Here is a 27,177-nt window from a genome sequence, read left to right as displayed (position 1 = left end):
TGGGCACAAATTCCCACAGACACATTCCAAAATCCTGTAGAAAGCCTTAACTGAAGAGTGGAGGCTGTTATAGCCACAACTTCATATTACTACCCATGGTTTTGGAATGGGACGTTCAACAATCTCATAGGTGTGACAATCAGGTGTCCACATACTTTTGGCCATATAGTGTATGAAATAAATGTTATTAATGCTCTTTGATTAGACCAGAATAATAACCCTAGCAGGGTATAGTTAAGATAAAACTTTTAAAGACAATTTTCTCTCTCTTCTTGCAGACTGGTGAAAAGTCCTGAAGCAGAGGAAGCCTGCGATAATCTGACTAAAGTTCTAGGTACAAACCCCTTACTGCAGACGGATCTGAATCTGAGTGGAAAAGTTAAAGGAGACTCAGGAGTGAAGCAGCTCTCTGCTCTACTGAAGGATTCACACTGCAGGACTGAGAAACTTATGTGTGTACACTGAATTATCATTATTATTAAATAAATGTAAGGGTGACACAGTGATGCACCGGGTAGCATTGCCACCTTACAGCCCCAGGGCCCCCGATTCGATCTTAAACTGTCTGTGTGAAGTTTCATTAATACTCTAAATTGTGAGGAGTCAGTTAAGATGGTTTGGGCACATTACATGGATTGTTGTCTTTCTGGTCATCTTTCTGCTAGAGATGTAGTAAGCACATCGCATTGGACGGAGACACCAGGGCAGATCCAGCACACACAGGAGAGATTAAAGTCAGAAAATGAATGAATGAATGAATTAATTAATGGTCGGATGGATGGTGTAATGGCCTAAACATTAAATTGTAAATATACTATAACAGTACTATTCATATTCAGTCAAGGACATTCAATGTTTATGTGACTATTTCATCAACACAACTAATTTTGGCTGTTTTTGCATCAATCAAGAAACATAAATTAAGAATGAAGAAAAATGTAGATAAAACATAGAACTTTTATTACATGTATTGTCTGCTTGAACACATTGAGATAGTGGCTTTTCTGATTTTTAGGCTTATTAAATGTGGTCTAAAGAGGGAAAGCTGTATAACTCTGGCAGAAGTTCTCAGTTCACACGCCTGTTTTCTAACTGAGTTGGACTTGAGTGAGAACAGACTACAGAATCCAGGTGTCATGGAATTATCTGAAGGACTCAAGAATCCATGCTGTAATCTGAAGATATTAAGGTACAGTGATATAAACCTGTATTGCAACACTATTGTTGCTACTAGTAATAATAACATTAGCTTAATTTTTGTAGCAACTTAAATAGAGACAACAGTGATAATGATTTTGTCAATAATACATTAAAATCAGGACTTAACAGGACTTAAATGATATTTCTACTACTATAAGTAGGAATGCCATGATTTCCAGGGTGCCACACAGCCTCTTATTCCTTATTGCTTCCTAAAATGCAATTTAGAGTCATGAGATGTTTGTGAATTTTATTGCTTATTCTTTGAGATATTTTTATTTAGACTTTCAGACTGCAGTATAACAGAGGAAGGATACGCTGCTCTGGCTGAAGCTCTGAAATCATCACACCTGATAGAGCTGGATCTCAGAGGGAACGACCCTGGAGCATCAGGAGTGAAGCTGCTCACTGATTTACTACAGGATCAAAAGCTAAAGACACTGAGGTGATTCTTCTATAAGCAATAAATAAATATTGTGCAAAGAACTTTGATAGTTTATGGCAGTTTGGATAAAGTTGACTGTAATTTACCATTTATTTGATTTTTATCTGTTTTTTATTCTACTACACATATTAACCACTTGCATTTAATATGAAATAGAAGAAGTCATTTTGAAATAAGCAAAAGCAGCGTTTCTCCATACAGATCTTGTTAATACTGGTCTGTTATTCTGAAAGCAACATTTACAATTTTGTTTTTCAGTTTGTTGAAAAGTCCTGCTGCACAAGAGGCCTGTACTTGGCTAAATTCAGTTTTAGATCAAAACCCTTTACTCCTAAAAGAGCTGGATCTGAGCAGGAAGAAAACAGGAGACTCGGGAGTGAAGCAGCTCTCAGCTCTACTGGAGGACTCACACTGTAAATTTCAGAAAATTAAGTAAGTATTTTCATTTATGTATAAATGTTTACTAATTATGTAAATTATTACTTTTTAAACATTTTCCTCTTCTTCTTCTTAATTAAAAATATAGTAATAATTTACTTGTTTAATTTATTTATTTTAGTTCTACCCTGCTTTTCTATGTAGTTTTAAAGTTTTTATTCCATATTTGTTGTGTGGAGCTTCTATGATAGATGAAATGGCCTCCTGCACCAAATAGACTTCAAAGTTCCTGAATACTGTTACATCCCCACCATATATATAGTAGTGTCAACATAGCTAAATGTGAGGGTACCAGAAAAGTAAAACTAAACAATTTTCAGGTTGATCTTAGACAGGATTTCTCACCAACAAACACCAACCTGTCATGCCAACACTGTTATCCTCCAAGAATGCCACTTCCCAGAACGCACCATGGCCTACAAACATGGACTACAATCCTCAACACCTCCTTCCACCGGGAAGTTCACACTCACCCGAATACTAACAAGGCACACCTGTTTCCAATCACACCCTCAGTCTATATAAACTCAGTCTCCCATAATGATTTAATGATTTAAATGAGTGTTGTAGTGCTTGTGAAACTGATCTGGGGAAACTCGGAGCTAACAGCTCAACTCAAAAGCACCACAGCGTGGCGGGAAAAAATGACTCAAACTGGCCTTCTTTCTGGTCAAACTTAAAGGCACCAAATGCGAAAGGAACAATTTTTAACTTAGGAGAGCCGAATATTTATCTCATAGTGAGGATTCTCAGTCTATCCTCCTCTTTAGTTTTCTTTTGCCTACTTGACTTCCTCTTTAGTTCTGAGCTCCCTTTTCTTTCTTTGCCTCAATATTTTCTCTCCCTTTCCTTTCCTTTCTAAACCTCAATATTTTCTTCTCTATTTTACATTTTTGAAAATTACCAGAGTAGCATGGCGCTGCTCTGTTACCTGGCACAGATCTATGTCCGCACACGGAGTGAGGCAATCGGAGGGCTTATAAAGAGGCGCGGCCAGGTGCTGCACATTTACGCTGATTACCTGCCTGAGATCGCTGTGTTTTATAAAAGCCCGTGCATGTGGCCGCGGGTCTGCCTGAGAAGGCACCTGCCGCGTTACATCAATAAACTCCAACGCATGACACAACAAACAGACAGGACAAGACAAAATAACAGAGTAATAAAATAATATAGGCTACAATGTAATATTTTACCATCTACAATTATTTTAAGATCCAATGATTTTCCTGATAAACCCTGATCAATATTTCTTCATGACCAGATTATTAATATCTGGGTGGTTGAGCCATGACAAGAGGTGAAAAAATGACTACAAAACCCTAACTAAGTTCCTATATTATTTTTAGAATGAAACTCAAGCATGTGGCTCTGCTAACACAATATTTCATATTTAGGCTAAATAAATGTAATCTGACTGTGGAGAGCTGTTCAGCTTTAGCCAGCGTTCTCAGATTAAAGTCCTGTAGTGTGATAAAGCTGGACCTGAGCAACAACAGACTGCAGGATTCAGGAGTCACTCAGCTTTCTGCTGGACTGAAAAGTTCTCAGTGTAACCTGGAGATTTTGAGGTAAGTTCAATGTTGGTGCATTTTGGTATATAACATGTTTATTGTAGTAAATGTTTAAACTGTAATTTTCTTTCCCCTAATTTCAAATTTAGGCTTAACAAATGTAAAATAACAGAGGAAATCTGTAAAACTCTAGCTGAAGTTCTCAGCTCTGAATATTCCCAGCTGAGAGAGCTGGACCTGAGCAACAACAAGCTGCAGGATTCAGGAGTCACTCAGCTTTCTGCTGGACTGAAGAATCCACAGTCTCGACTCACAATAATGAGGTGAAGTAACATTTGAATATCCTCTTGGAATAGTCATAGTAAAGCATCAATTAAGTATTTTAATATACAAATGCAGAATTATGTGGAGTATGGCAAATTAATAAATGGGTAATAGGTAATGCAGTGGGTAATTAAAATTCTGATTATCCACACTATATTGCTAAAAGTATGTGCACCCCTGACCATCACACCCATATGTGGATCTTCCCCAAACTGTTGCCACAAAGTTGGAAGCACACAATTGTATAGAGTGTCTCTGTATGCTGTAGCATTACAGTTTCCCTTCACTGGAACTAAGAGGCCCAAACCTGTTCCAGCATGACAATGCCCCTGTGCACAAAGCGAGCTCCATGAAGACATGGTGTTTGAAGGTTGGAGTGGAAGAACTGGAGTGTCCTGCACAGAGCCCTGACCTCAACCCCACTGAACACCTTTGGGATGAACTGGAACACCGACTGAACCCCAGACCTCCTCGACATCCCAACATCAGCGCCTGACCTCACTAATGCTCTTGTAGCTGAATGAACACAAATCCCCACAGCCACACTCCAACATCTAGTGGAAAGCTTCCCAGAAGAGTGGAGCTCATTATAACAGCAAACACGGGGAATAAATCTGGAATAAGATGTTCAAGAAGCACAAATGGGTGTGATGGTCAGGAGTGCAGATACTTTTGGCCAAATAGTGTATATTCTCTATGTCCAACTTTAGTAAGGGAAACTGCCTGAGTCTTGAGCTTGAAAAATTTATATGATTTAGCTAAAAGGTGTTTGAATTCAAGATGTAGGTTATTCTAAAAGAAAAGTTATATTTATCCTATTATAAGGGAATAACATTATAAATTAATTTAAAATATTGCATTGTTATTTGGGTGAAATCTGTTCATTGTACTCCTTCTTTCCTTCTGCAGACTGTGTAACTGCAGTGTAGCAGCTGAAGGCTGTGCTGCTTTGGCTAAAGCTCTGGAAGAAAATCCCTCACATCTCGTAGAGCTGAATCTGAGCGGGAATAAAGTAGGAGACTCTGGAATAAAACAGATCTCTAATCTACTACAGAATTCACACTGCCTCCTAGAAAAACTCAAGTATGTCATTTCTTAAAACATGGCTGAAATGCTTTGAAAATGCCTTTTTAAAAGTATTTTTGGAAACAAACTTTAAGTATACATTTGCTATGGACTATAATCTTAAAATGTCTACATCCTGCTTTTCTCATGATTGGAACAAGTATTTGTTGCATGTCACATGCCACTATGAAACAGACAAACAGTAAAGCTAATCCTCGTTATTAAAATGTCTGTGATTTTCCTCTACCATCAAATTAAAATCAAAACAGAGAAGACCACTTATACACTCTGTACAGACAAAACTGCAATATTTAAATGAAAATTTAAAACTATTGAAAACTATTTAAATCCAACTTTCTTGTTTGATACATTCTAAAGGGAAACATATTTCAAATCACGAAAGTCGTAAATTTTCACATATAGCAAATGTCAAATTTTTCCTTGTGAAGGGTTTTCCCAGATATACATGCCATACATATGAATATTTTTAAATTTAATATAGTAGACATAGTAAATATATTTATTTTTATATTTAAACATGTTTTATCCTTCTTTTTCAGGGTAAATAATAATAATATGACAGAGGAAGGATACGCTGCTCTGGCTGAAGCTCTGAAATCATCACACCTGATAGAGCTGGATCTCAGAGGGAATGACCCTGGAGCATCAGGAGTGAAGCTGCTCACTGATTTACTACAGGATCCAGACTGTAAACTGGAGACAGTGAGGTGAGCTGATATTATTACAGTAACAATGTATATTCCAAGAACCCCAGCCTTTTGTTCAGTAATTTTTTTATGATGAATTTCTATGTATAAATTTAGATTTATAAATTTTTTAAATTTAAATTTATAAATTTAGATGATGTATTTTCAGGATGTAGAATGATTGGGCTGCAATACCTTGTAGAATAATTTATGAAATAACTTTTGTGGCTATTGTTATATTGGTCTTCTTCTTTATTAATAACCTGTTACATACAGTACCTACGTTTTGATACCTCTTGATAACACCAACAACAAAGAAAACATCCAACAGACTTTCCAGGTGATTTTCTCTTTTAAAGGAGCAAAATAACACACCTTGTCTGTTTGACTATAAAATACATTATAATTATAAAATAATGGGGAGAAATCAAATCAAATACATTTATTGATCACCTGCAGAAAGTTACTTTGGGAACAGTGATTGTATGTAAATTAATACTACCTAACATCAGGTATTAAATTTGTGGACATTTGTTTCCACAATTTAAAAAAAAAAACAATTTCTTCATCACTGTTTCTTTGAATTATGTCTCAATACCTCAAAATAATGATAAATGCATATGATTTTAGTTAACACTATTCACTATAAAACACAAAAGCTTCTCAGTGATGGTGTCTTCCCTGACTAGGCATGCATTTTCTATTTTTTCCCCATATCAAAATTGTTTTCTCTGCAGGTTGTTGAAAAGTCCTGCTGCACAGAAAGGCTATGATTTACTTGATAGAGTTCTGGGTGAGAACCCTTTACTGCAGAGAGAACTCAATGTGAGTGGGAAAATAAATGGAGCCTCACAGGTGAAGCATCTCTCTGCTCTACTGAAGGATTCCCACTGCAGACCGGAGATACTCAAGTTAGTTTTTATCAGTTATACCCTTCCATTTACATTAAAACTGTGTAGTGCATTCTATTTGGAATGTAATAACAGTGTTTAACATTTAACTGTATATAATCTAATTAATGAAATATTTTAAATATTTAACCTATATTTTACATTAAATACAATATACAAAATGTTTAAACAGAAAACTCCTCTTCCTCTTCCTATCTCTCTCTGTATCCAGGGTAAATAACAGCCAGATGACAACTGAAGGATGTGCTGCTCTGGCATCAGCTCTGTGTTTAAACCCCTCACACCTGAGAGAGCTGGAGCTGAGTGGGAATACACTGGGAGGATCAGGAATGAAGGAGCTCTGTGCTGTGCTGCAGAATCAACACTTTAAACTGCTGAAACTGGGGTAATGTCATTAATTTAAAAATAAAAATTGAAAAGGCTGTCACAAAGCAGATCAGTTCATTCAGGTCCATTTGATTTCTCACAATGTTACTGTTTGAAACCACCACAGTTCTATTATTAAAAGGAAAAAAAACCTAATACTAATACTGTGTTGTTGCATGAAAAATGTCCAGTTTGGGTGAGTCTGTGCACACTGTAGCCTTCGATTCCTGTTCTTAGCTGACAGGAGTGGAACCTGATGTGTTGTGCAGAGATGCTTTTCTGCACACCACGGATATAAAGAGTGGTTATTTGAGTTACTCTAGCGTTCCGTCACTCAAAACAGTCTGGCCATTCTCCTCTGACCTCTCTCATCAGCAGAGTGTTTTCGCTGACAGACCAGTCACTCACTGGATGTTTTTCTGTGTGAACTGTAAAGTCTGTTGTGTGTGAAAATCCCAGGAGATCAGCAGTTTCTGAAATACTCAAACCAGCCTGTCTTGCATCAACAACCATGCCACGGTCAAAGTCACTGAGATCACACTTTTCCCCCATTGTGATGGTTGAGTGATATTGTGCATTTTGCTGGATAATTGCATTAATGAGCAGGTGTCCATGTTCCTAATGAAGTGGTCAGTAAGAATATGTGGAGTATTCCCTTCCCCTCACTTATAATTTGTTGTCAATTGATCATATATTACATGTAAATCAGCAGGCCTTTTGGCCTCAATGTATTTTCTAAATGATTATTACATTTTTATAGCATGGTGGAGATACTAAGCCCTGAGCTTTAATATTTGCTATATCCACATTGTCCAGAAAATTTAAGAAAATGGTTGGTTTTAAGCAAGAAGTGCCAGGAATTTGCCAGTCCTGTCTGTCACTACACTGGACTTGGCAAAATATGCTGTTAATAGCAGGTTAGTGCTGGCTGTGCTAACCAGAAGTTATCTTACACAAAAGCCTTCAAACTGACTGACTGAGTCCTTAGGAATGCTGATAAAGTTCACTGTGGATCAAACCACTGTGAGCCATAATTAAGTGTTATTAAATTATAAAAAGTATTGTATAATTATGAACCAAACTGTACAAAGAAATACCCTTTATCAAAATCTGAGAATGTGCATTTTAACCACATGTGAATTGTTTGAGCACAAATTTAAAACTATCATACCAAGGCAGTTTATTAAAAAGCCTTTGTCCCAAACATTAACATTCTTAACATAACTTAAATATTATTTCATAATAATAATAATAATAAGAAGAAGAAGAATTAAAAAAATTTTCATATTATTTAATTCACAAATTAAATTTGTACTCAGGGATTTCATGGAATTTGTTTATTATAATAATAATAATAATAATAATAATAATAATAATAATAATAATAGGTTTATTTTATATAGTGCCTTTCTGCAAACTCAAAGTTTAAAAAAACAAGTAAAAAAAGTTTAAAAAGTTAAAAGTATGAAAACCCCCAATTTAGAGTAATAGAAAGCACAAAGAAAACTGCTCAGCCTGCCTCTCTCTCTCTCTCTCTCTCTCTCTCTCTCTGCAGGTTGTGTAAGTGCAGTCTCACTGAGGAAGACTGTGCTGCTGTTGTATCGGCTCTGAGAACAAACCCCTCACACCTCAAGGAGCTGGACCTGAGTGAGAATACAATTGGAAACTCAGGAGTGAAGGAGCTCTCTGCTCTACTGCAGAACTCAAACTGCACTCTGGAGATACTGAAGTAAATGATTTTTAGTGTTTTTGAAAGAATACAAGTGATGGATGGATAAAACATTTAAAAAAAGGTTTAATTGATTCTTAATTTACAAATGTTGAAAAACATTCTAATTATATTGCCAGAACTGATCATCCAGCATAATTTTATTAAAACTTTTTATCCTCTAACTTGTCAGCATTTCTGGTTAAAGTAAAATAAATTGAACCTTTAATTCATAAGAAGTAACATCTGTTTTACAACATGTTTCATTATTTATTTGATGTTAATTAATCTAAGATTAGGAATCCTATATGAAATGTTCTTCAGTGATGTTATACTGTCGTGTCATTTTCTGACCATGAAATGCTCTTTATTATGATTTACTTTCAGACTAAATAACTGTGGACTTACACAAACACAATGTGATGATCTGGCTAAAGCTCTGGAATCAAACTCCTCATCACATCTGGTAGAGCTGGAACTCAGAGAGGACTGCCCTGAATCAGGCTGGAGTTTTTTTAGTTATTTTTCATGGAATTCAAACAGCAAACTATCAGTGAGGTGAGTTCTTTAATGTAGAAAAGATTCTATTTTTAAGAAATCTAAGCAGCATCAGAATTTTTTAATAGTTAGAAAAATATTTAACTTTGTAAAGTTCTGCATACTTTAGAAATTTAACAAACTAAAGACAGACCAGTCCTATAATGAGTATCTCAACAGGAAGTGCTAGCATTTTAAACTCTGGTTACCCCCCAAAAGTAAAAAGGGAGTACAGGCTGATTATGGACGTTGACAATTGGTATCTGATTATAAACTGAATAGATATGGCTTTTGTAAATTTCCCTTTGTCATATAAATATCCAAACAGTTGACCAAAGTCTGACATTTACTGTGTGAGAAAATCACACTTAGTTAGCAAGGTTTCTTTTTGTTGTTTCCCAGAATCCAGCCAGAATCCAGTTTCCCAGAATCCAAACCACTACAACTATGCCATAGTTTAGCAATTTTAGCTTTTCAGGGAAAAAATGCTTGATTACTAAGAGGATGTCAGTATTAGATCAGTATCAAATCTGTAATCGTATTGATATCAGTCCATACTCAGAGCTCTGATATTAATGTCGTACTGAAATGTATTTTCTCTCTGCAGGATCTTGAACACTCCTGAAGCAGAAGAGGCCTGTGCTTCTCTGACTAAACTTCTGGGTAAAAACCCCTTACAGCAGAAAGAACTGGATCTGAGTGAGAAAATATCTGGAGACTCAGGAGTGAAGCAGCTCTCTGTCCTACTGAAAGATCCCCACTGTAGAACTGAGAAACTCAGGTGTGTGCTCTGACTTCATCAGGTATTTAGGGATCCAAGCAGCAAGAGTACCGGAACCCTATTGTTCTTATTAGGATTTTTCATTTTCTTTTTTGTCTTCTTATTCTGATTCTCTGCTTAAACAAATTGTGCAGACCCAATCACAGGTCCTACAGACATGAAACTTGGTCAACAGGTAGTACTCTGTGACCAAATGCAGGCAAGCAAGATGGACCCAATCAACCTGGGTGTGGCTTTAGCAGACATGTTTATGATTTAGGCCATATCTCATGAACTGTGAGTCCTACAAACAAAATTCTTTGTCTCATAGATTCCTTGGGTTCTCCTAAACAAAAAAGTCTCAAGAACCATTTAGTTGTGCCCACTTAGTTTTTTAATTTTTTTTTTTTTTTTTTTTACTACTTTGCACAATATGCATACTACTGCATATAATTTACTGCTAATTTGCCCAACACACATAATACTTTTGCAAACTAGTCCTAGGGTTTTAGGCTATGACTTTGAATTTTCACTATTTGATGTCAAACTTCTCAGCAGATTATAAACCTCAGTAATTATCAAAAACATGCTGACATTTGTGAACAATATGGCCACCATACATCAATCAATTCTACTGAGGTGGAGCCTAATTTACTCAACAGCAGTAACTCAGGATTGCTTGAATGGATTTGCACAAAACTTGAAAGGCTTATACAGAACAGGATTCTGAGGTCAGAAGCAAAGTTTGGGGTGTGCTCATACATAAATTTGGTAGAGCGCATATCTGGGCTAGTCTATAAGTGAACCTCTGATGATGACCTGATTACTTAAAAATCATGGCCACCATCATCCAATCAGCTTTCAGGAGGCATTTAACAGGGTTAACACTGACCTATTATCATCAAACTTCAGTGGTAGTTTCAGGTACAGAACCACTTCTGTCTGATGCAATCTCAAATTGGCCACTGGGGGGCCACTTCATTTTTGTGCACACAAAACAAGCATACCTCTTAGAAAATAAGATGTACAGTGAAAATTTGGAAAATGTTATGGAAATTTGTGATAATTTGCATAATATGCAAAACCTATTTTTGCAAACTGGTCCTAGGATTTTTGGCCAATTTTCACAATCTTGATGTCAAAATACTCAGGTAATTGTAAAGCTCAATAATTATTAAGAACATGTTGTATTTTTAAGCAGTATGGCCACCATACCTTAATTAATTCTAAGGAGGTAGAGAGTAATTTACACATACAGCTCTAACTCATGATTGCTTGCAGGGTTTTACTCAAAACTTTAAAGGCATATACAGGGCTAGTATGCCATGCAACTAACTCAAATTGGAGTTAGAATACAATAGAATAGAATACAATAAATTTTTATTTGCAATCATTTTTTAATAATTAAATTTATTTTTCCTCATAATCCTGAACACATGAAAAAAATTTGCCTTTATGACTACTTTACCACACCCACTCAGATTTATGAAAATTTGCGTAATATGCTAAACCTACTTTTGCAAACTAGTCCTAGGATTTTTTGGCCTATGTTCCCAAAATTGGCATCAAATTACTCAGCAGCGTCTAATTTTCAAGAATTATCAAAAACATTTTGAGATTTATAAACATGGCCTCTACATGCCAGTAAATCCAAGTGGAGTGGAGCATGATTTATTTAAGCAGCTGTAGCTGAGGATTGGTTGTATGGATCCACACAGATCTTGAAATGCACCTTCAGGCCAATGTTGTGAGGAGGTGTACAAAGTTTAGAGGTGGAGATAAGTTTAAATAGCTGTTTCTTAGGAACCAAAAATGTGTTTGAGCTTAAGTTTGAGCTTGAGCTTAAGTGTGCTGAATTATATGGCTAATCTGTAACTGGATTTTAATTTCTGTTCAGTTACATCAAAAACATGGCTGCCTTCAGCCAAATGCCTTTCAGCAACATTTCATACAATTTCAAACATTTAATGCTTATTATTTTTGTGAGCAATCCTCACAAACACTGAGTAGTATGTTCATGTATATCATATTTATTGTTCTGTGTAACTTGACACGAACTGACCACTAGGTGCTATATTTGCTGAAGATGAACCCGGTAATCACCACTTGCAGCTATATTTTTGTTTGTGTTCACATTAAATCTTTAAAGATATTAGTGTAGTGTATACACCGTTTAGTCCAATCAGTACTGCTGCAAGGATCTACTGTGGTTCTGAGAGTGTTGGTGAACAGTCCACTGTACTCGTTCTCACCACTTCATTATAACTCTATTATTTCATATATTTTGGTATTTATATTTTTTTTACTATTAAGGTGTTTGTGTGTGTCATTTAAAGACATTTTCTCAGCTGTGTTCTCTGTCTGCAGGCTGAGTAAGAGCGGTATTACACAGAGCGGCTGTACTGATCTGATATCAGCTCTTACTTCAAACCCTTCACACCTGACAGAGCTGGACCTGAGTGAGAATACACTGGGAAATCCAGGAGTGATTCAGATCTCTACTCTACTAAAGAGTTCATCCTGCAAACTCCAGAAGCTTGTGTAAGTCATTTAATAGTATACATTACTAGATCACAGAGGTGGAATGACATTCATACTTCTCTCTGATCATATTTGTAGCATGTAGGGACAGATTAGTCAGCAGCTCATTCAGAATGCTAAGGTTTGTGTTATTGTCTTTTAAAATAAACATTTCTCCTTTTTTTCCAGACTTTCAGACTGTAATATAACAGGGGAAGGATACACTGCTCTGGCTGAAACTCTGAATTCAAACCCCTCATCACACCTGATGGAGCTGGATCTCAGAGGGAACGACCCTGGAGAACCAGGACTGAAGGAGCTCAGGAATTTAATGAATGACCCAAAGTGTAAACTGAAGACACTGAGGTGAGCATTTTCCTCCCTGTGTGTGTGTGTGTGCGTGTGTGTGTATATGTGTATGGTATACACCATATGGCCACTTGACCACCATACCTATAGGTGCCCATTCCAGAACCATGGGCATTAGCTTGAAGTTGGTCCCCCTTTTACTGTTATAATAACTTCTACGCTTTCCACTAGATATTGGATCGTGGTTGTGGGGATTTGCCCATTCAGAATCAGGGCATTTATTACCAAGTGTCCTCACACACACACACACAAGGAATTTGACTTGGTATGAAGCTTCCAGAACACACATACCAATAAGATAGCAAGACATATAATAATCAAATTACAAATAATAATAATGATATGAGAGAATATATAACACTGTACAATAGACACAATAGGCTTAAACGGAATAGATATATGTACAGATATAATACAGCTATGTGCAAGGTGAAGGTAATGGCAGAAGCATTAAGGATCTGCAGGCTGATACACCTTGTTGATGAAAGAGATCAGAGGAGAATGACCAGACTGGTCTGAGCTAACAGAAAGGATATAGTAATTCAAATTGCTCACTGTTGTAAAGAGTGATTGTGAGCAGAAAAGCATCTCAGAATGCACAAAACATCAAACCTTGAGGTGGATGAGCTACAACAGTAGAAGACCACATCAGGTTCCACTCCTGTCAGCCAAAAACAAGAATCAGTCACAGACTCACTGAAACTGGACAGTTGAATACTGGAATAAGACCGTGTGTCCAGTTTTGGTGAGTCTGTTCCCATGATAGCCTCAGATTCCTGTTTAGATGGCTAATTAGATAGCTGCATGAATATGCAAGTGTACATGTATTCCTAATAAAGTGGACAGTGAGTGTGTGTGCGTGTATATAAAATATAAAATTAATGATAATGCATTTCTCTGTTCTTTCTCTCTCTGCAGGTTGTTGAAAAATCCTGATGCACAGAAAGCTTATGATCATCTGAATAAAGTTCTGGGTATAAACCCAATACTGCAGACGGATCTAGATCTGAGTGGGAAAATAAAAGGAGACTCAGAAGTAGAGCATCTCTCTGCTTTACTGATGGATCCACACTGCAGACCTGAAAAACTTCAGTAAGGAATTTAATTCTATATTCATTTTGAAACTGCAGTTAGAGATGTGAATGCTAAATGATTTACAATCAGGCTATTAATTTTTCATCCAGGTTTCATATGAATTTCAGTAGTAATGAGTACTTTAAAAAGAGCAGGTTGCAAATACAGAAATGCTTTCAGATTAACTGTCATGTCAACGCCGGAATCGACATTACACTACATGTCCCAGAACACAACACAGCCTACAACACCCAACAACTACAAACTCTGTCACATTCACAGTCACTATCGTACTGATCACCTGCACCTGTATTCAGTCACAGCCACAAATTTAAGGACGTCCTCACCACCACATCATTGCAAAGTATATGTTCTGTGTCTTTGTTACCAGCCGTTACCAAGCCTTTGTATTTTGCAGCTTTGCTATTCTGGGTTTGATCCTTATTCTGGTTTTCTGGTTTTGATTCTTGCTTTGCCTCGTTTATGTTGTTTGCTGATTGCCTGATCATTGTCTGTTTCCTGTTCCTGATTTTTACTCAACATGCAGGAATTGTTGCAAGCTTCTTAAATAAAGCTTTTGAGTACCTGTACTTGCCACCGTCCCTGACATTAACTTCCCGACATATGTCTGCTTAAATCTATATATGCATACAAAACACAGACAATAGTATATTACTGAGATATTTTATTTCCATGAATCCACAGTTAATTGTAATTACTTGTGCTTTCAGGCTCAGTGGGTGTAATCTGACAGAGAAGGGATGTTCAGCTCTGCTCACAGCTCTCAGATCAGATTTCTTCACGCTGAGGGAGCTGAATCTGAGTAAGAACAGGATTCAGGATTCAGGAGTGAAGCTGCTCTCTGAAGAACTGAAGAATAAACACTGTGACCTGGAGACTGTGAGGTAACGTCTAATACACACGTCATTAACAATCAAGACACTCTTATAGAACACTGAAATGTGTTGTGTCTCAGTGTTGTGCATTCTGTGGATTTCCAACTGTGTACCAAGACCAGAGTTAGCAGTGTCATGGATTGAGACTACCATGGACCTGGTCAACACGCTAATCAGAAAATTAAGCTAATCTCTAAAATAATTTGTTCTCAGTAAGATGTTGAAGTAGAAGATTAACTTCAAACACATAGGGTGGTTTTGTGTTCTGCTCTTTAAAGTGATTTTATAGCTGACCTAGTTCTCTTAGAATAGCAACTGGGCCAGCCATAACAGCAGTGAAAGTGCTATTTTTTTATTTATTTAATCCAGCATTTCTTCAGAGAGTGATGATTCTTAAAGGCCTCTTCTGAAGTGGTGTCTTATACAGTAATATGTAGGGATGGATTAACCACTCCAAATTTAATCAATGAATAAGGTGTCACACCTGCCCTTAATACGGCTAACACTATATGGCCAAAAGTTTGTGGACACCTGACCTTCACATCCCTATGTGGCATTTTTGATTTGCTCACCATCCTGTGTAAACTGTAAAGACTCCTAGAAGATCAGAAGTTTCTCAAATATTCAAACCAGCCTGTCTGACACAAACAACTACGCCACAGTGAAAGTCAGAGTCACATCTTTCCCCCATTCTGATGTGAACATTAACTGACGATCTTGACCTGTGTCTCCATGATTTTATGCATTGTGCTGCTAGCACATGCACTGCACTGCTGCCTGATTGGATAATTGCATACAACAAACAGGTGTATTGGTATTCCTAATAAAGTGGTCAATAAAGTTTCTATTACAAGACTGACAAAAGGTCTGTTCTAAGGGCTTCAGCTCAGAGAGTGCTGAACTACACCAGTAAGAGGGGAAACACTAGATTACACTATACCATTAGGGAGTGTTAAAGTGCTGTAGAAACATTATTGTGATTTTCACAACAACGTCACATGTAATACTGATTTATTTGTTAAACAGTTTTTATGTGGCATGTCAAACACCTTTGAGAAATGTGTAATCCTTCATCTGTTTCCTAGTTCTGAAGAATTTAGTAATTAAAAATTAGTCATTTGCCATGATAATTCAGAGAGAACAGTAATAATTAAAGTAGATTATTTTTAAACATAAAAGTTATCAAGTTGTTTTTTGACCTTTTTTCTCCCAAGAATGATGGAGCTTTTCCACATTAAAAAACTGAGTTGTACTTTTGTTGCAGACTTTCAGACTGCAGTATAACAGAGGAAGGATACACTGCTCTGGCTGAAGCTCTGAAATCAAACCCCTCATCATACCTGACAGAGCTGGATCTTAGAGGGAACGACCCTGGAGAATCAGGAGTGGAGCAGCTCACTGAAATAAATGATTATCGAATTTGCAAATTGAAACTGAGGTAATTTTTCTATAAGCAAACATCATTATGTTAAACATAATTAAATACTCTGCAAAGAACTTTAATGGTTAATCTTTAACTTGGCATTTTGAAAATTATTTAAGTATATTGAATAATTTAATTTTAATTGTTTGTTGCCACTATATTTCATTGTAAATTTAAGTTGGCTATACTGGATAATGTGCTGTGATTAAACAGTTAAAAATAACAATGAAGTCTGTTAATTAACCAGGTATTAAGAAATGAGGACTAGTGTGAACTGTTTTTGTAACAGGTAAATAATAAATCTTATTGAAAACATCAACTGAAGCACTGCTAATACATGTAGAAATCGATTCTTAATTTGCTCTCGTTACAAAGATATTAACATGCCGATATAATTTTTCTCTACAGTTTGTTGAAAAGTGCTGAAGCAGAGGAAGCCTACAAGTGTCTCACTAGAATTGTCAGCAAAAACCCCTTACTGCACAAGCAGCTGGATCTGAGCAACAAAACACCTCAAGATGTCAAAGTGAAGCAGCTCTCAGCTCTGCTGCAGGATCCTCATTACAGACTGCAGAAACTTGCGTAAGGAACAAATTTGTGTGTGTGTGAGAGAGAGAGAGAGAGAGAGAGAGAGAGAGAGAGAGTAATCATTAATGCACTTATCAGCCATCGTGTGGCTGCAGTGCAATGCATAAATTCATGCAGATATGGGCCAGCAGCTTCTGGTAATGTTCACATCAACCATCAGAATGGGGAAAAAATGTAATCTTAGTGATGTTGACCATGATTGTTGGTGCCAGAAGGCTTGTTTGAGTGTTTCTGCAACTACTGATCTCCTGGGATTTTCACACACAACAGTCTCTTACTCAGTATGGTGCAATAAAGAAAAAACACTCTGTACTATTGTGGTGAGCAGAAAAGCATCTCAGTATTCACAACATGTCAAACTTTGAGGCTGATGAGCTACAACAGCAGAATACCACATTGGGTTCCCCTTCTGTCAGCCAAGAACAGAAAGCTGAGGCTGCAGTGGGTACAGGCTCACCAAAACTGGACAGTTGAAGACTGGAAAAATGTAGCCTGGTCTGAAGAATCTTGATTTCTGCTGAGGCACACAGATGTTAGGGTCAGAATTTAGCACCAACAGAATGAATCCATGGACCCAACCTGCCTTGTGTCAACAGTCCAGGCTGGTGGAGGTGGTGTAATGGTGTGGGGAAAGTTTTCTTGGCACACATTGGGCCCGTTAATATCAATCAATCATTGACTGAATGTCACAGCCTATTTGAGTATTGTTGCTGACCATGTGCATCTTTTCATGGCAACAATTTACCCATCTTCTAATGGCTTTTCATTCCAGCATGAAAATGCACCATGTCACAAAGCAAATGTCATCTCAAACTGGTTTCATGAACATGACAATGAGGGATTCCTTTTAATGCACTACTGTCCTTACCTGTTTTTCCTTTCTTCTTTTAATCCCTCCAATGGAGAAGTTAAGAATAGGGTCTTTATATATCAATGGTGGCAGGGACAGAAATAAAAGAGCAATAGTAGGAAAATTGGTACAACAGAAAAACACTAATGTAAGTTTCCTACAAGAGACTCACAGTAATCAGGCTAATGAGACAAAGTGGGCAATGTGGTGGGAAGGGAAACCTTTGTCATAGCCATGGGTCCATATTCAGTGCTGGGGTGGCAATACTTTTCGACAGGATGCTAGGTGAAATCAACACATGAATAACGCAACTAGAACAGGGCAGGGTTTTAATGGTGCAGGCCAAAATAAAGAAGATAGAGTTTATCTTTATAAATGTTTATGCCATCAATAATGGCAGTGAGAGGGTACAGCTCTTTTACAAAATAAAGAACACACTACAGAGTAGCAGCCAATCCTTAGTGTTATTGGGAGAGGCCCGGAACTGTACTACAGACTTCACTATAGACAGAAATGGAGAGGAACCACACCCACAGTCTGCTAAGGCACTTGAAGGGCTCATCAGTCAATGTGAGCTGGTTGATTTGTGGAGAGAGAAAAATCAGGGCATAAAACAATACATATGGGTTGAATTTACTGAAACAAGGATCACTGGAGCAAGACTGGTCAAGTTTTATGTCACTAAGACAAGCAGAAGTAGAGTTTATAAAGCAGCCATGTTCCCTACTGGTTTTTCAGATCACCATCTAGTCACAACAGATCTAATGTCTGATACCCAAAAGCATAGATTATACTGGCAGTTTAATACAAAACTGCTTCAGGATGAGGGGTTTTGTGAAAAATTCAGTTTTTTGGGATGAGTGGAGAAAAAAGAAAGGGTTTTTCAACAGTTTGGTTTCTTGGTGAGAGGTGGAGAAAACACAAATTAAAGTATTTGGTCAGAAATACACAGCAACACCCCAGAGACAATAAAGGGTACAATTTGAGACAGAAGTAACCTTAATAGAAATTAAAAGAAATAGCAGGAATGACACTGACATGAGTAGTCTACTGGAAGGAAGGAGAAACACTTTAAGTTCCTCCCTTCATGAAGAAGCCAAACAGCCCTAATAAGATCTCACATCTCCAGCATGAAGTCCCTAGTGACATTTTCTTCAACCTCCCTTGAAAAGTAAAACACCAGAACTAGATGCTGTATCTCAGATGACCAGATGGAACGAGCAGAGGCAGCTGAAATCAAGAGAGCAGCTACAGAATTTTATACAAACCTCTACAGTGCTGAGACCTGCAACCCATCCTGCAGGGAGGAGCTACTCAAGGAGCTGCCCAAACTAACTCTGGAACAGAGCAGCATGCTGGATGCAGGTCTTGAACTGCAAGAAATGGCCACCGCTGTTCAGCAGCTTGCAGTGGGACATGCACCTGGAATCGACAGACTACCGAACAAATTCTGCAAACACTTTTGGGGACTTTTAGGAGTGGACTTTATTTGGAGGTTTTTAATTGTTCCTTTAACAAAGGAGCTCTTTTGTACTTCCAAGCACCACAACTAACAACACTTGAAAATGCCTCCAAGAAAGCGCTGTTTGGGATGTGTGTCAAGGTTGTGCACAGAGGCTCTCTAGCTGGACTGAAAGAGTCACAGTGGTCAGAACTGTTGGTGTCAGATACTTCCCCATGAGGATGCTGGAGGTCCCTGTACCTCTACTGCCCATAGAGAAGTGTACAGTTGATCTACAGTGGTGGATAGTGCATGGGGCTATGGCCATGAACAGATGTGTAGCACACATCGACCCCACTAGAGATAGTGTGTCTCTTCTGTGGCAGTGAGGAAAATGTAGACCACCTGTTTTTATGCTGCAGAAGGCTGAGCAGACAGTTCTCACCTCTCAGAGCCTGGTGCAGAGGGTTGGGAGTCACATGGGCAGAACACCTGCATGTACAGTACTGTGCAAAAGTCTTAGGCACCCTATTTTTTTTATTACAAACTTTGTTACAGATGTTTATTTTGTGACCTCTACATTATTGATTCAAAATCATTTTAGATTCCAAACATTAGTTTTCCAGCACAAAATTAAATGTTACAGAAAAATGTTTGTATGTCAGTAAAGAAAGCAGCAGATTCCATGAGAGACAATTTCCGATAAAAACATAATGAAGGCTGCTGGGTTTCGCTGCAGAAATAAGAAGAAAGTGTTTCCTTAAAACTGCACACATTGTACCTGAGACTACTATTTTTTTAAAGCGAAGAATCGTCACACCAAATATTGACTTATTTTTATTTATTACTGTTTATTTCTCTTTATAGTATTTTCTAATGTAGAAACATTTAATTTCATTATTTTTGAAGGCATCTTTGCTCTACAGCATTTCTTTGCATGTGTCTAAGACTTTTGCACAGAACTGTATATGGGCCAAAGAATGTTTCAAAGCAACAATCTGTTGTTTTACTAAAGTTTATAATAGATCAGGCCAAGCTCACTATCTGGTTTAGGAGAAAAACAAAATGCAGGGGGGCTGGCACTCAGGATGCTGACAAAATGCTCACAGCATTAGTAAAAGCCAGACTCGTAGTTGAATATGCTTTTTTATTTATTTATTTTTTTTTTTTTTAAGATGACAGTTTTCCAGAATTCTGTCATGTGTGGGCGAAGGGGGAGGTTTTGTGTTCTATAGATGCAGAAGAATTAAGGTTTAATTAAAAAAACAAACGATGTGCTTAGAGTATTATTACTGCTGTTTTCTATTCTTTTATTTATATTCATATTAGTTTGTCTATTCATTTTTGTTGTACAACATGTATTTAAGAATAATGTTTTGATTTTTTAAAATAAACCCTTGGAGGAAACTAACGAGTAATTAAAGGAAATTTTGAAAGTCTCTCTCACTTTCTCTGTGCATGTGCTGAGTGCAGAGGGAAGGCCTGCAGAGCTCTCTAGTGTTTTGCCAATTTTCTGCTTGCTTTTTTTCCCCTTTCCTCCACTGGAATTACGGATTGAAAGTTTAAAGTAGTTCAATTCAATTCAATTTTATTTTATTTATTTTAAGCGCTTTTAACAGTGGGAATTGTCACAAAGCAAATTTACAGAAATAAATTCATTCAAAATAAATTAAATGAAAATAAATTATAAATGTGTGAGTTTAACCCTAATGAGGCCACAGTGGCAAGAAAAACTCCCTGAGACGATATGAGGACGAAACCTTGAGAAGTAAAGTAATAAGTGAAGTATATAATCTGCAAACAGCTGAAAGTGGAAGAGTGAGCGGGACACCATGGCTTCTGAGGCCGGCAGGGACACTGTGTTCCTGAGAATGGAGCACAGGTGGAGGAGGTGCTCTTAGCGGCAGGAGAGCAGGTCGGCTGTGAAAACATTTACTTTGCCTTCCAAATGAACAAAGCAGTGGTGGTGTTCCTGAGACAAAAAAACCTCATTATTAAGCTGATCCAGACCGGAATATGGGTAAAAGGAACCCTGTTACAGGTTACGAGTTTTTGTTTGTTTTCCATTTTTAGCATGCCCCCTTTCATTCAAGATAAGGTGATAATAAAGGACCTGGCCCACTTTGGGAAGTTCGCCAGCCCCATGAGAATGATCCCACTCGGATGCAAAAACTCGGCAGTGAAGCATGTCTTGTCTTTTTGCAGACAAGTTTTTATATTTATAATTAGTCAAGACAAGACTCTTGATGTGAATTTGAAATGCACTGGGGACAGTAATTACACTGTGTTTGCTACCGTGGAACACCTGAAATGCTTTGAGTGTGGGGATACTGGACACAAGAAGTTTGGCTGTCCACGCAGGGCTGTGCAGTCAGGTAGCTCAGAGAGTGACTCAACCGGGTTACAGCAGCAGCAGCACGGCGACAATCAGCAGGAGAATAATGGAGAGCTGCAGCCTGGAGTAAACGATATACACAGCAGTGACACACCAGAGCCAGAGATAGAGGAGTTCAGTGAGAAACACAACACTATCGCAATACCGACTCTATCTCCTCGACCAACACTAACAGTCATGCTGACGTGGATGTTATTGCAATCAACATCATAGACACCGCAGATGGTGTTAGCACTAAAACTGTTGCAGGTGTTAGCATTAGTAGCGGCCCCACCCTCAGTGACTGCACTGACCCTGTAAAGCAGCAGCAGAAGAAACTACAGAGCTCACACAGGAACACACTGAGACTGAGAAACAATAGCAAGTTTAAGGAATGAATCCCAGAGTGCAGTACAGGAGCTACAGGAGGGGAACAGCTCACACACATGGAGGAAAATGAGGTCAGCCCAGATCAGCCAAAGATCAGACTGTTCAGAACAGCCTGAACATCTCTACACCACAGCACAGATTAACTTTTTTTTTTTTAGTGTCGACCAAAGGAAAAAGGAACATCTCACTAAAACTGCTATCCAGACAAAGCAAAATTTGTAAACTCAGCACAACATGTTACAAAAAATGAAAACCTGAAAGTGCTCTCACTCCATAGAAGTTGTAGATTAAGAAAATGAACATCAGCTGAAAGAAACTCTTTACTATGAATGGGACTGTGGACTTTCATATGGATTTATGGATTATAATGAAAGTAAGACTGAAAGGGGTTTGGGTTTTTGGGTAGTGGGTTTGGTGGGGTGTCTGACGGGGTTCATTTAAAAAAAAAATGTAAATATGCTAAACAATGTAAATAATAATGTAAATATGCTAAAACTATGCTAAAGTCAAAGTCTCTCTCTTTTTCTCTTTCAGGTTTCATGTTTCATTTTTATTGGCATGACATATAATTGTACATTTGTAATGCCAAAGCAAGTACAAAGGAAGGGTAGTGTAAAACAGGAGAAATAAAATAAAAGATAAAACCAAATAGAATAAAATACTAATAGATTAAAATAAACCAAAAAATAGTGCAAATGACGTCCATAAATTAAGGACAATGTAAAGGCACTATATACAGAATAATTATAAAAGAAGGATAAAATGAGTAAAATTACAGATAAATTTATCTCTTACTGTAAAATTCTCTCTCTCTCTCTCTCTCTCTCTCTCTATCTGCAGGTTGTATAAAGAAGGCAGTATTAAAGAGGATGACTGTGCACATTTGACTTCTGCTCTGGTTGTAAATCCTTCACACCTGAGAGAGCTGAATCTAAACGGGAATAAACCAGGAGAGTCTGGACTGAGAAATCTGTGCAATTTCCTGAAGAATCCTAAATGTAATCTGCAGAAACTAAAGTGAGTAATAATGTCTTCATAATTAACAGTTTCAATAACAGTACAAATCAATTCAATCAGGAGTGTTTGGTCACAGTGTTACTTTTGAAGCTGCCACATTTTAGTATTAAAAGAGCAAAATTATGATGAGATCATGAGTCCACTACACCATCATATCATTCTCCAGTCATAATCAATCGATAAACATTGTGATATTAAAGTGATTTTTTTAAAATTATCTGCTCAGTTATGAATAAAAACAGGGCTGTAGTCCAAATCATTGTCTTGTTCTTTATCATAATTGTAGTCCTAATTTTTATACTGATGAATTTCTGGGTTTTGACCAGATTTACAAAATATAGAGAATTTAATATATGTTGTAGCACACATGAATTTATATACTAGAGTAACACAATTATATTATGATTTAAATTGACATATATATATATATATATATATATATATATATATATATATATATATATATATATATATATATAAAACAAATAATTTCAGGTAACAACAAAAAACACGTTTCAATTTGTGGTTTCATTTCTCCAAAACAATGAGAGAGACCTAAACTCCTACAGTAAACATTTAATTCAAGTTATTGTTGCTAAAGGTGGTTCTACATGTAACAGAATTATATGGTGTGCTTATATTTTCCCACCTGGTTTCTTCATAAATGTTGGTTAATTTTTTGGGAAAAAATTATTACATATTGAAATCTGTTGTGTTTTTTGTTGTCATCTGAGGTTATTTGTTTATTGAAGTTGGTGAGGACCAAATTATTATTTAGGCCCTGATGACTAAAAAAAATTAATTTGAAACTTCTACTCTGAGTCAAAAGATCTGTTCATAAGAAATTAATCTAAATCCTTATTTTGAAGCATAACATTCTTTATTATTTATTTTATGTTAATTAATCTGGATATATGAATCCCATGTAAAATGTGACAGTACCTGTGCTTCCCTTAAATAATGGTTATAAGTGTTGGCTACTGCAGCGTCTACTATTAATTACAAACCCTTCAGTGATGTTATACTGTCACTCTCATGCCATTGTTTTACCGTAAAATGCCCTTTATTATGTTTTACTTTTAGACTAAATAACTGTAAGCTTACACAAACTCAATGTGGTGATCTGGCTGATGCTCTGAAATCAAACTCATCACACCTGATAGAGCTGGAGTTCAGAGAGAACGACCCTGACTCAGGACTGAACCTACTTCGACATTTAGAGAATTCAGACTGTAAATTATTTGTGAGGTGAGTTTTGTACAAAATCTACATTTTATTGTTTATAAATCTAAGCAACATTATAAATGTTTTGTATTTTGAAAATATTTTACTTTTCAAAGTTTTGCACATTTAACATAATATAAACCAGGTGAGAAATCCTATAACGAGTTTGGGTATCAGTGGGGACAGGCAATCTGGCAAAAAAAAAAATACGATACTATAATTTTCATCAGGTTGCATCTGCAGTGTGATCATGATCACTGTTCATGTTGGCTTTAAGACTATTTAGCAATTTACTGAACAGAGTAAATTAAACTAACTGATTAAAATATAGCTCTACAAGGAAACATGACCTCAGAGAAAAGAATAACGGAGACCAGCTAGGGCAAAGTACCTTTTCAAACAATTTTAATAGTGTTTATTAGCGAAATGTAAATGTTTTAAAGTGTAAATAATAATTTCTAAACATATTTAAAAATGTTAAATAAAAAGTACATCACCTCTACTAATCTGTTCAGCATTTTCTAAGTGCAATTAATAGAAAGGTGATTGACAGGTGAGTGATTATTTAAATATATAATACTTAATGCATCAGCAGAGTTGGTTTACATTTTATATAACATTTTATATATAAGCTATTTATGTTTCATTGTTTTAGTTTTTATTGCATTTCTCTGCATTTTGAGGAATGGCCATGTTAGAAGAATATTGGTGACTCAGTAAGTGGTAATGAGGAAAAACTGTTTTTAGAAGTCACTTAAAACCTTTGTTTTTAACCACTTTGATGGGTATTATGTTCTTGACCAGGTGAAATGTAACAGCATCAGGGATGTCTTTCCAGCCCTTTCTTGTTTTCTCATTAGTAGTGCCTTTTTCAAGCACCTTTGTTATTGTTGTTTGCCTCAGGTCTGTTTCTGGATGCAGTGCTGTTGCATTCACATGCGCACCCTGTGTTATCTGTCTTTCAGCATGCTCTTTGGGGTGCTTTCTTTTTAGATGGTTAAACAAAGGTGTCACATTTCCTCTAGATGTGCCAAACTTGCCTTTGAATGTTTTGAAAAATCCAAACCAGTTTCATATACAGTGACCTCCATAATGTTTAGGACAAAGGCATACATATATATATATTTTTTTATTTGCCTCTGTTCTCCACAGTTTTAAAATGTACTCAAACAATTCGCATGTGGTTAAAGTGCACATTCTCAGATTTTCATCATGGGTATTTTTTTTTAAAGACACCACAATGTTTGCGACATAGAAATGGTATGTACTGGTATGTACTTTGTATGTAAATACAAACACCATGTTATTAAACTTCTGGTGTCAAAGTATGTTATAGGGAAGAAAATGGCCAAAACACAATTTCTCAGTTTCCCTGAATTCAACCATAGTGACCTCAGATGCATGAAAGTGTACGATGTTTAATCACATGAGACCCATCTTCAGCATCAACTGAGAACAAAGGATAGCTGCCATTTCTAATATCAGATCGAATCAGTATTAATATTGATATCAGTCCATACTCAGAGCTCTGATATCAGTGTCATATTGAAATGTATTTTCTCTCTGCAGGATCTTGAACACTCCTGAAGCAGAAGAGGCCTGTGATTCTCTCACTAAAGTTCTGGGTAAAAGCCCCTTACTGGAGACAGAACTGGATCTGAGTGGGAAAATATCTGGAGACTCAGGAGTGAAGCAGCTCTCTGCTCTACTGAAGGATCCACACTGTAGAACTGAGAAACTCAGGTGTGTGGTCTGACTTCTGCAGCTGGTATTTTTATTTTTTTTCTTACACTAATGATCATGTGAGTTTTTAGACACTTTTTCTCAGCTGTGTTCTCTGTCTGCAGGCTGAGTAAGAGCGGTATTACACAGAGAGGCTGTACTGATCTGATATCAGCTCTTACTTCAAACCCTTCACACCTGACAGAGCTGGACCTGAGTGAGAATACACTGGGAAATCCAGGAGTGGATAAGATCTCTACTCTACTAAAGAGTTCATCCTGCAAACTCCAGAAGCTTGTGTAAGTTATTTAATAGTATACATTACTAGATCATGGAGGTGGAATGACATTTTTATTCCACTCTATACATGTCTACAGCAGGTAGGAACTGATTAGTCAGCAACCATTCAGAATGGTTAGGTTGGTGTTTTTTTTATTTTTTTATTATTATTATTCATTTTAATTTTCTTCTTTTCCCCAGACTTTCAGGCTGCAGTATAACAGAGGAAGGATACACTGCTCTGTTTAAAGCTCTGAAATCAAACCCCTCATCACACCTGATGGAGCTGGATCTCGGAGGGAACGACCCTGGAGCATCAGGAGTGAAGGAGCTCAGGAATTTAATGAATGACCAAAACTGTAAACTGAAGACACTGAGGTGAGCATTTTTTCCCACGGTATATGTACTGGCTTGCATAAGTATTCACAGCCTTAAACTTTTCCACATTTTGTCAAGTCACTGTAATGTACCAGACTCAACAGAATAATAAGGATTAGTGAGTTTATTGAATCACACTCCACAATCAATGTTCAATGGTCAATGGTCAAACACATTAGTGGTGGGCGACATGAGCTTAAATTTATAACACAATATTTTTCACTATCCAGATGATAATGATATATCACAACATACAAAAAAATTAATTAACTTGTTATTATTATTATTATTATTATTATTATTATTATTATTATAGCAAAGGGCACTAGAATGGATTTCACTGTTATTTGAAAATACACACACACACAGGCAGTAGGCAGTATGCAACAACCTACAGTATGTAGTGTATTAGCAGGAGGTGGAAGACACCAACAGGTATGATCCATAGCTGGTGCCTTGTGTTATACTGTTACTTGTTCATACTGTATATACAATAAGTACATATTTATTAGTCATATGGTACATACATTGCACACTTTAGCACATAATTGTTGGTATATATTTTTTTCATATTGCACATTTTTTAAAATAATAATGTTCATATTTAACATTCAGTCTGTATAGACACAATTACCTCACTATATGTCACAGGTTCCTAAC

At 36.8% G+C, this 27,177-nt stretch overlaps 1 protein-coding gene across 1 annotated transcript in view; it reads left to right on the top strand.

The window, feature by feature from the left end:
- LOC117596668 (uncharacterized) overlaps positions 1 to 27,177 on the top strand; it is a 118,285-nt gene that overhangs the window by 65,268 nt on the left and 25,840 nt on the right. Inside the window, exons 43-66 of the mRNA XM_053234882.1 lie at positions 279 to 452; positions 1,016 to 1,189; positions 1,484 to 1,645; positions 1,904 to 2,077; positions 3,478 to 3,651; positions 3,744 to 3,917; positions 4,828 to 5,001; positions 5,544 to 5,711; positions 6,428 to 6,601; positions 6,813 to 6,986; positions 8,523 to 8,696; positions 9,063 to 9,233; positions 9,820 to 9,993; positions 12,340 to 12,513; positions 12,682 to 12,858; positions 13,780 to 13,953; positions 14,667 to 14,840; positions 16,096 to 16,269; positions 16,663 to 16,836; positions 22,738 to 22,914; positions 23,998 to 24,162; positions 25,708 to 25,881; positions 25,986 to 26,159; positions 26,341 to 26,517. Coding sequence (XP_053090857.1) covers positions 279 to 452; positions 1,016 to 1,189; positions 1,484 to 1,645; positions 1,904 to 2,077; positions 3,478 to 3,651; positions 3,744 to 3,917; positions 4,828 to 5,001; positions 5,544 to 5,711; positions 6,428 to 6,601; positions 6,813 to 6,986; positions 8,523 to 8,696; positions 9,063 to 9,233; positions 9,820 to 9,993; positions 12,340 to 12,513; positions 12,682 to 12,858; positions 13,780 to 13,953; positions 14,667 to 14,840; positions 16,096 to 16,269; positions 16,663 to 16,836; positions 22,738 to 22,914; positions 23,998 to 24,162; positions 25,708 to 25,881; positions 25,986 to 26,159; positions 26,341 to 26,517 — 4,155 coding nt within the window. The remainder of the gene's footprint in view (positions 1 to 278; positions 453 to 1,015; positions 1,190 to 1,483; positions 1,646 to 1,903; positions 2,078 to 3,477; positions 3,652 to 3,743; positions 3,918 to 4,827; positions 5,002 to 5,543; positions 5,712 to 6,427; positions 6,602 to 6,812; positions 6,987 to 8,522; positions 8,697 to 9,062; positions 9,234 to 9,819; positions 9,994 to 12,339; positions 12,514 to 12,681; positions 12,859 to 13,779; positions 13,954 to 14,666; positions 14,841 to 16,095; positions 16,270 to 16,662; positions 16,837 to 22,737; positions 22,915 to 23,997; positions 24,163 to 25,707; positions 25,882 to 25,985; positions 26,160 to 26,340; positions 26,518 to 27,177) is intronic.

This window comes from Pangasianodon hypophthalmus, chromosome 6 (assembly GCF_027358585.1).
Source record: "Pangasianodon hypophthalmus isolate fPanHyp1 chromosome 6, fPanHyp1.pri, whole genome shotgun sequence".
NCBI classification, from domain to species: Eukaryota; Metazoa; Chordata; class Actinopteri; order Siluriformes; family Pangasiidae; genus Pangasianodon; species Pangasianodon hypophthalmus.
The sequence above is the reverse complement of the archived record's forward strand: the minus strand, read 5'-3'. Positions and strand labels throughout refer to the sequence as shown.